Source organism: Orbicella franksi, chromosome 3, assembly GCF_964199315.1.
Source record: "Orbicella franksi chromosome 3, jaOrbFran1.1, whole genome shotgun sequence".
Taxonomy (NCBI): Eukaryota; Metazoa; Cnidaria; class Anthozoa; order Scleractinia; family Merulinidae; genus Orbicella; species Orbicella franksi.
Genome location: NC_138147.1, coordinates 7,850,001 through 7,860,143, shown reverse-complemented (window position 1 = coordinate 7,860,143; position 10,143 = coordinate 7,850,001). Strand labels below are relative to the sequence as shown.

The window sequence follows — 10,143 nt, the reverse complement described above, 5'->3', positions numbered from 1 at the left end:
AACTCGCGCCACTTTTTCATCCAATCAGAAGTAAATCCAGAAGACTAGCAGAAGCAATCGTGATTCGCTCGCACATTTTCCCCGCGCTTTATGACAGCTATGTCTACTTACTTTGAGTTTTGATTGGTTCTCTGTATTTTCTGTGTCTTTTGTGATTGGTCAGAGTGATCACTTTGGTTTTGGTTTTACGACATTCAATTGAAAACTGCTCTATGAAATACAAATGTTCCTACTTTACAATTTTGTTCGCGCTAGAGTTTCACCACATCTCTCGTTTTCCTTGTTTTACGCGATTTTGCTTCGCGGATGCCATAATTCTAGCTTTCTCTTCAGTGTTGTTGTTAGGCAGTAAAATAAATTGAACAGACATCTGTCCAGGAGAAGAGAGCTTCGGCGACTTGCTGTGGCCGTTCTGTTTGATTCCAAGGAACAAATCATGGCGCCGGTTCTTGAAATACTTATGCGAAGTGAAGGTGTGGAAATAGTTTTCCTCGTACATGGTTTTGAAAATGCTCTCATCTGAAACTTTTGCCTGTCGGAAACAACAACACCAAGTTTTATTTCCCCTTTATTTACCCTAGGGATTGTCTTTTATTATCCTCTTTGGAGCCCAGGTACTAAGCATGTGCACGTATTGTTGAAGACTCGCCTACAAGCCCTGAATAATTTTATTGGATGTTTGAACACAATTAAAAAAAAATGTTTGCGGAAATCCAAGAATAGATAAAATAGAAAGCTTTTCAGTTCGAATATACTTAAATACCCTGCAACAAAATGCAATTGTTGTGCTGCAACGATTGTACAAATCGGATCAGTTCCAACCATAGCAACAATTGCATGTTTCACACAACAATTTTGTCCCCTAGGAATGTCCTGTAAAAATTACACATGAAGCTTGTCTCGCAACGTGCTCTCATCGCAGAACAAAAACCGTTGCGTCAAGTCACAAGATCTTACATAAAGTCCTAACCTGAGTAACGACCCGTCCCTTCGCATTGATCGCCAGAAACCGTCCGCTGACAAGATTCCGCAGTCTCACAATGCTTGTTCCAAGGGACTGGGACTCGAAAAATGCTGAATTGGAAAAAAAATGGCACAATTATATTAATGAATATGTTAAATTTTAGTAAGGACGGATTAAGTTTGAAGAATGGATTACAAAGCAAGGAAATACTCGAGTTCAACTACTCTTTCATGCTTTCTAAATAGTCAACTGGTCTGCCGCCTGCCAGTTGAGATTTTTAGCCATGTTATGCTTACTTTAAGTGCCAAGCCTGAAACAAAATGACCACTATAATGTTACATCCCCGTCAGGGGCTGGGTGAGGACGATAAAATGATCAGTGACTTACTGCTTTCACTTGATTGGTTCACGATTCCTATGATTCGATTCTTCTTTGCGGTGACATTAAGCGCCAAAAAATATCCCGTCTTACAAAAGAGCTGCACAATCTGGACGTAAGAGGGTGTTTTTGATGCCACTTTGAAGATCTGGTAGTTGATTCTAATGCGTGACGTTGAATCATTGATTTGTAGACTTTTAGTTGGAACGCATCGTTTCCCCTGCACTTGAGTAGGCCTGGCGAGCACATACGGGAATGGAGCAAGAACCACCACTGCACAAACGATTAATAAGGTTTTTGTAAGCTGTGGAGAAAAAAAATGTAGGTCATCACTGAAAAAGCCTGTGTTACATCTCTTACATGTAAGGCGACATGGTAAGAGCTGTGAAATATGTCTGGCAGGAACCCACACCAGGTGAGGTGTCCATTAAGAGAGAGGTGACTGTAAATAATCACCTTGCCGGTTTGCACGAAGCACAAAACTGGAATTCGACTTCTCAGAATGCGAATCTTCATTGGCTAATTTTCATTGTCGATAGGCGGACAGACGCATGAATTTATAATATTTGCGATGTTGACGCGACGAACGAGAGCGGACAAGTCGACAATTTGTTGTTGTGAAAAACAAATTGACGTCAGTTTTTCATGCGTCTGTTCTGTTATTGACAATGAATTTCGTCATAACGTGCAGATCCACTCGGCTGTCGCCTCGTGGATTCACAACTACTTTGACAACGTTATGACGAAATTCACGATCAGTAACAGGACAGACGCATGAAAAACTGACGTCAATTTGTTAAATAACACATGTTATCATATTTTGAATTCAAAAACATTAACTTAGAAAACCATAATAAACCACTAACGATATTAAATAGATTTCAGAGAGCAAAAATTTACAATAGTATAGAAAAAGCATCATGGGATCCTTGGTGAAATGATTTTCAATTTAAATTTCATGTCAATTTTGATCTCCATTATACCAGACCACCGGTAATTCGCATTCTTTCCCAAACACAGTTCTACCCGGGCTCGAACCTGGACCCCTCCTTCCGGAGCCCTACGTCACTGCGGCTCTGTCAACATGTACGACTGACATATTTATTTATTTATTTATTTATTTATTTGTTTGTTTGTTCCCGAGATATCATGTGCTGAATTAATTCCACCGTCCCGCTTGTAACCAAACTTACGTGGATGTAGCATTGAATGTGATTGCCATTCAGAGAATAAAAATAAACCAGGGAAAACAATAGTCGAGTTACCCCACACACCAGCTACTAAATGAAGTCTTGAAGGCTATCATATAAACCGGGCGGCTTGGTAAGACAGAGATCGGGTGCTACTTGTTCTACGGGTTTTGAATTGTCAGCTGCATTGCATACAATTTTCACATTACATTGCAAAAACGTTCTGCCCGTTTCGTGCATCTCTCCTTATGTTATATCAATACTGTTATTTAGAAGCTAATTAAGCACGCTAAACTAGGGGTCCCGGAGTGCAAGCAGACAAATAGAAATAATTTAGTTTTGCCATCAAATACAAAGAAAATTATTTAAAGAAATTTAAAAGGATTTAAATGTAATCATGGTAGATACAGGCACGCGAACAGAATTTTGTAACATCACGTGGCGTACAAGTAGAAATATAAGCAGACATTTCTCCCTTAACCTCAAACCCAAGTTACACGCGTGGTTTTGGCCGTGGTTTGAAAACGACAGGTTTTATCTCTTCCTTCCTTTTGATATGCTCTCTGCTAAAATTAACGCGCCCTTAATACTGAAAGCTGATTTTCATCAGCAATAAAGTTTACTACCAAAGAAATAAGAGTTTTAACACGCTTCACGTAGTTTCATTGCTCTAAGATCATCAAAATCTACTTTTTTTTGAGTTAGATGACAATGCAATTCACAGCTCCATTCTCACTGAAATTATTGTGTCCGGTAAATGTCTACAAAACTTTTATCTGAATACCATTTCAGCCGATTAAACACTGCCGAAACAGTACCCACCCGTGCGGACAATCAAGGCCAAAGCTTGACAAAAACACGAGTTTTTTACAGCACTGCCCACGCTTTGCTAGCATGTACTTGAAATAGAACATCGTAAAACTATACTATTTTGCTATTCAATTCCCCTACCACATACTGGCTTCTAAAGTAAATGCTTCCACTTTAAAATCGATTACTCACCTTAGGCGAAGCCATAAAGATCTCCCTACTATCGCGAGATGTAACTCTGTAAGGGCGTCGCCAGCACACTTGTGCTTTTATGTTCAAGTCACCTTTGACCAAAATGCAAAAATATTCTTGCAAAAGGCAATTTTACCCAGACTTGTCTGAGAGATGAAGACGTCTTGGTGTGCCGGTGGCCAAAACCGGAACTTTTGAACCGAGCTAATGCTGTGGAAGATGTAAACAATCGTAGAGTGCGCGGATCTGCTTGAAGGTAGGTGTTCCAATAAAAATAAATGCACCGCTGTTAAATTCACAGTATGAAAACAGCTTGAGAAAAATTGAGGGAAAGAAATGAGTATGCAAATCACTGTTATCTGGGGCCTTTACAGGACGAAAAACAAAACAATCTATTTGCTTTGCTTGATTCAGTGTTGAACATAAGCAGGAGAGATTTTTCCTACTGATTGCGCGACAAAGTCGGAACACTGAACTTAAAACATTGAGCACCAATGTCTTTTTTTTTTTTTATTCTTTAATCACTTTTTCATTCTATGCGAGCTATTGTCGAGAAATATATTGACCGTCGGACTGAAAGTGAAGGCAACAGACGTCTGGTGCAAAAAACGCAAGAAGATTTGCGTTCCATTGCTGTGATTTGACCAATAACATTGTAATATTTGTAGACAAAGCTGTGCCGACTTCGCTTGCTAATTATCTGCCGACGAAGAACGAAAAGAATAGACTTTCAGAACCTGTCAGAAGAGTCATTTCTCTTAAATGCATCCCGTCACAGGGAATGGTTCGCTGCTCTCTCTGACAAGGGTAAAATGGGATTCCCTCAGACGAATAACCGAATTACTTTTCAGTTGTCTTCCCCCTTTTTTATATTTTGTCTCTGTTTCACTTCTATGAGCAAGCCTATTTCTCTTTTCAAAAGCTCTCCGTAATTTGTCAGAACTTAACGCACAAGATACCTAAATCAGGACCAACAGTACGGGTAAAATTTTTCCATTTTTGGTCCAAGAGCACATTTGAATGTTCTTAACATGGCCGTTTTCCCAGGGTTTAACTCAAACATGATTTGGCTCATTGACAATAAAGTCTAGCGCCTGTGCAGATTATACAATACATGAAACGAGCTTTTGATTGTTTTCTTTCTTTTCGATGAGAGACTCAAGGAAGTATTGGAGTATGTGGCGAACGAAAGCTTTGCATAGTTGAGACAAAAATAGATAGGTTTTTGAAAGGCGTGGGTTGTTGCAGGTATTAAAGACTGAAAAACGGGATTAAGGTGTTGATAAAAGATGCGGGAATTTAAAGACAAAAAGAGAACAAAGGTTTGTAAGACTGAATTGATTTGGTAGAAAAGTTCTTTATAAAACTGAATCAGAAATAGCTGGCTTAAAAATTGACTTAAAGAACGAAGGTCAGAGGAAAGAAAATATACAGAAAGAACTCCAATTTTAAGTGCAAACCGGGCAAAGTTAGAGGGAAGATCGGTGAAAGTACGCAGAAAAAAAAACGTTTCTAAAAAGTTCATTTGAATAGGTCTTTCAATGAATAAAAGAATAAGAAATTAACTTGGGGAAATGAGCAGGTTAAGGCAGCGAATGAGTGAGTAGGGTAAGTCAGATGAAGGGTATATGTCACAACATCGACAGAAAGGTTAGATGACTAGGTAAGTAAGTAAATACGAAACTTCGCGAGTATGTGTGAAATAAATGGCGTAACACATGTAAACTAAAATCGTTCTCTAAAAACTTATTCAAGTGCGCTTTTCAGTATTATTGCGTAACAAATCTTAAGCCTCAATGATCATGTAAAACACAAATACAACATGGCTTAGAATTCTGGCAGAAAAATCACACATGTTTATGTTGGGTATACAACTAAATTGATCAGATACTTAACTTTGCTCAGGTGTTTTGCGTGGAACTAAACGCATTGAAGAATGATCCTCATAGATTGTCACAGAGCAAAATCTTCGGTTAAACAAGAGCTCCGAATCAGCACAGTTCATTAATGATGCTAAAAGAAAATTCCAACAAGAAATGTTTTGCATCGAAAGCGTACACAGCCATCAGAAAAGTTGTTACATAAACGTTTTTGTCTTTTTAATGAAACATCAATTATTTCATATTTTGCGTTTAGAGACAAGAACGTAGAACACATTCATAAAGAAGGCGGGCAAAGGATCTAAAAGGCCGGACATGCATTGTATCGTCTTTGTTGCTTCACTCCGCCCTCAATGGTGTTTATTACAGTCACAGTGGAGAAGGCAGGACCTTCATTTCACAGAAGACAAATTTAACAATGGTATTTTCCACCTGGCGCATAGCTGCCAAAGAAAAATGCCGAGTCATGGGAGGTTGACTAAACTGAAAAGAAACAAAACCTCCGCACTGAATACACGTGAGGTCAAAGACTCACCGCTGATTTATATGCAGTGAAAATTGGCTTCTTTAAGCGCTTATTTCGAGCCGAATACAAAAAGAGAGAGAGGAGTCATGCAAACCTTTTACAACAGAGTCGTTTTTCAGTTTAAATGGAAGTTCAAGAGATGACAAACAAACACTAAATTAAAAGTGAATTCCTTGGAAGTCCCTTTTGGGAGATGAAAAATCTTGCGCTCGAAAAAAATATCCTTGAGGGAGTTTTGAAACTAGTTTTAAGCTTAAAGCATTTTAAAGGAAACCGGTCGTTTTCCGGAAGTAATAACGTCAATTCAACTGCCTCTTTTGAATGCCCGACCGAACGTGCTAATAATGTATACACTTGACAATGTGTTGCTTTGTTCGTGAAAGAAAAGCCGTAATTTTAGCGTGTTCCTTTTACGACATTGCAGAGCCAATACAATGGGTAAATGAAACGAAGGTATCTCAAGCAGGTAAATCAATTCTGTGCCTTTGAAACGAAGAAACCGCAAAGCTTCCATTCACCGAGTTAACAACAAGCAGTGACGAAACTAAATAAATCTCTTCTGTTTACAGTTGTCACTTTGAGCGTAGTTTGTCGTTGAATTTACAATATAGTGTTAAGAACTTTACAGTGTCTGGTTGTTCAAGTGCTAATTGTGAATTGTGTCATCGCCCGTTTTATTGAATTCATGATGTCTGCAATGTTGATAAAAAGATGAAATCATTTCAACATTGGTGTAGGCTAAAGTGCAGATTACAGCTGCCATTTTCCTCTATTCGTGATCACAAGTTAAACAGAGTTAATTCAAGACCAGGTAAGAACCAAAAAAATGTAACTCTGCTTTTATCTCATGGGGGTGCAAAGGTACGATTTGATTTCTTTTTATTTCTTTACAAACGGCAATAGGATGTACCGAAATGTGTCTCTTGAAACTTTCCACACAAATTTTAGCTAAGCGTCAAGCCTGAGTTGCGAGCGATCAATCCAACAGAAAACAATATATTACGACTCGCTGAAACCATTCCTTGGACACAATGTGACAGACCTCTGAGAGATTTTACTTCGCCCGTTTGGTGCGTTATCTAAATAGGTTGTGAATGCGAACGTAAGTCGCAAAACGTTTACAAATGTAATCCCTGTGTCCCTTTATGCCGGATTGAGTAACACAGACTGTGTAAGTGACTTTTAAGAACCTCAATAGTAAGCTAAAGATTGCTTGAGTCGTAGCGCTAGGGAACTCCAAAAGATACCCTGTTGGGCGCAATACATTAGTTCACTATTGCCAAAACAGCTTAATTCGTCTTGCGTTTCCAATCCCTCTTTAAACGGGTCTGCTTTATACGTGAATAGAAACTTATACTGTCCACATGGATTAAGAATTAAGAATAAAACATAAAGGTAGGCTTCAGAAATTTTGATCTAATGAGACGTTAAACCCACAGTGACCGAGATTATTTGAACAAGTTAGGGTTGCATTCGGTTAGTCATTCGGGAAATTCTGTGTTAAGCATTCTATTTCAAGTACAGGATTCAGCATCCAGCCTTTGACTCGGCATAAATAAATTACCTCGTTTCTTAATTTTCTAAATACTGATTTGACTGCACAATTTAACTCATTTCACCTCCACTTGGATGTTACTAAAACTAGTAACGGGGAACGGGGAACGGGGAACGGGGAACGGGGAACGGGGAACGGAGAACAGAGACCCGGCAACTGGAGTCTGGGAACGATTGTACAGCGGTAACCGGCCTGAGAATTCAAAATGGCGAACATAGGAAACGAAAAAGTTCGAAAATTAAAGGCAACAATTTGGGGAAATATGAGGAAGTGTTACGGTCTTGGTGATTATCTACCGGGTTCGTCCCCAGATAATCAGTACGTTCTTGTTAGAGCAGAGTCCGATTGGTACTGGTTACCAGTTTTAGTAACATCCCGAAAAAAGGAGTTAATTTTATATCAGTTACGGTCTACAGAAAATTCATTATAAATTAAGCTGACCTTGCCGTGACTACAAACTTGGCCATGAAAACATAGCAAATTCTGAAACAAATTCACAATTTTCACTAGTAATCATTTAACACACCGTTACGTTTAAAAACTGATGTATATCTGTTTTGTAAAGAGCTTGTTCTTTTTATTTTTTTTAAACGTTGAGTTTTGTTTCCATCACAGAGGGAATATTAAATTCTTTTTTCTTGGGGCGGCTTACCAGCCAAGTCGCCAAAATGTCCCGTCCACACTATGGCGGAGGAATTTGAAAACGGAGGTTTCACCCTGACTGACGCATCAAATCTTTTCCGTCCACACTACGTCGGAGGAATTTAAAAAAGCAACAATCACCGGTCATTTTGGATTTGTGTTTGAGGAATCTAGATCTCGAAAAGGGAAATCACATGATTATCGTGAGGTCTTGGTTATCGAAAAGCTGCGTTTTCAAAATGCTTTCCGTCCACAAGAAAACAATAAGCCGACGTTTTCAAATTCCTTCTGTTTGAAAAGAATTTTCGAAAAGCTCCGTTTTCGTGACGGATTAGTGTGGACGGTAGGCCTGGCCGTAGAAATAAAGCTGCGTTTTCAATTTTCTCCGGCGTAGTGGAGACAACTTCCATTTTGATCTTGATGCCACGCATTTCAACGAATCGAGCGCTGAATTAACAAGAGAGTGGTCTCACTAATATTAATTATTTCTTCTGTAAATTGTTCTGCCAACGCGTTGCTAAAACTAAAAATATCCTCGGCTGAGAATGATGTTTACGGGTTAAGTGTTAAGTGTTGTATTTTTAACTAGATGCAGGCCCCCTTCTGCAACATGCTTTAAAATTTATTTCTGTACAATTTTAATTCCCATCAATGCAGTCAACCATGAACTCCATACAGCTCCTGCTTTTACTTCTTCAACTCTTTTGCTTTACGGAGACAAACATTTCAGCTGCACCGCTCAACGGGGCAAAAACGCAGAAGAAAGATGCAAGGATGTCCAAGGATTACCAATCAACCTCAATGGCTAAATACGACAACAACAAGACCAGAAGCTCTTTCCAGAAAACGTTCCTTTTCAGGAAGCAGAAATGGCCACAGCAGTCTTTAGAAACGTCTTTTAAACGCGTTCGCAAGATCACAAAACGCCCGACAGCTACGACACACTGTAAAATATTCTGCCGTAGCGGCTATCATCTTCAAATCCTTCCCAGTGGGGTAGTGAAGGGGACAGTTGACCAGAGCAGCAAGTATGGTAAGCTCAACAGAGTTACCATGACAACTATTACGCCTTGCAAACTATATTCATTTCCTTAACAGGTCTTAAAAAAGCTTATCAGTCAAGTCTTAGCAGACTAAATTAAGATCACACAGGGAGCTAGACGACCGTTCAGATGTTTTGTATTGCAACAAAGCAAGAACTGCGAGGGTAAATTTCAATCAAGGATTTTGTTTCTCAATTTCCACGATTTCCAGGCCCATAAACCTCACCGGCTGTCCATACCATCATTAGTCATACTGAATATCGGTAAAAAAAAGTATTCTATGTCTGAATTCTCAAGGGATGACGACGTGGGAATAGATTTTCATTCTCAACTTTCCTCAGTCTTTTTTTTTTTTGTCCTTTTTGACGCTGAAGAAAAAAAGATAATTAAATAATTTCCCATCTTTCTTTTGTGTTGTTGTCAGTGTTGTTTGAGATGCAGTCATTCGGTCCCAGTCTCGTCAGACTAATGAGTACAGCGACGGGCAGATACCTATCCATGAGAAGAGACGGGACCCTGCGCGGGTTGGTAAGTGAAGTAATTTTCCCCTTCCTTGTTTACAGTATCTATATTCGTTGTCATTGTAAATTTCAGTAAGCTGAATTTCTTAAAGGACTGCTGCGACCAAATATATTTCGTCAAAAATCCCCAAACTGTGTTTTAATTTTAATTGAGTTTCAAGGCTTACTGCTCATATTAAGAGCAAAAAACTGATGGGCAGATCAGGGTTGATTAGTCGTTGAGTTTTCGAAGTAAGCCTATCAGATTTTAATTGTGAATTGGTCCATCCGCGCCTTTTCCCGCGCTTGCCAGGACTCGCGTGTCGTTGCTTTTTTAGTGTAAATTGGTGAGTCATGGTTACGATACGAGCCACTCCAAAGGTTGGTTTTGTTTTTGTTTTTTTTTGCTGAGAAAAAGAAATTGATAGCGTTGTTTCTTTCTAATCTACGCTTCCATCACTCT

At 39.1% G+C, this 10,143-nt stretch overlaps 2 protein-coding genes across 2 annotated transcripts in view; one reads left to right on the top strand and one right to left on the bottom strand.

Moving 5' to 3' along the window:
• Positions 1-227: 227 nt before the first annotated feature.
• LOC145480388 (putative fibroblast growth factor 1) lies at positions 228-1,757 on the bottom strand (the record flags this gene model as incomplete). The annotated part of the gene is made up of 3 exons (XM_081458670.1): positions 228-532; positions 971-1,074; positions 1,352-1,757. Coding segments are annotated over 3 exons (783 nt in total), but the record flags the coding sequence as incomplete, so codon positions are not given.
• Positions 1,758-8,922: 7,165 nt separating this feature from the next.
• The window catches only part of LOC145483003 (fibroblast growth factor 1-like), a 1,443-nt gene continuing 222 nt past the window's right edge, over positions 8,923-10,143 (top strand). Inside the window, exons 1-2 of the mRNA XM_081461626.1 lie at positions 8,923-9,170; positions 9,605-9,708. Coding sequence (XP_081317752.1) covers positions 8,939-9,170; positions 9,605-9,708 — 336 coding nt within the window. The 5' untranslated portion in view covers positions 8,923-8,938. The remainder of the gene's footprint in view (positions 9,171-9,604; positions 9,709-10,143) is intronic.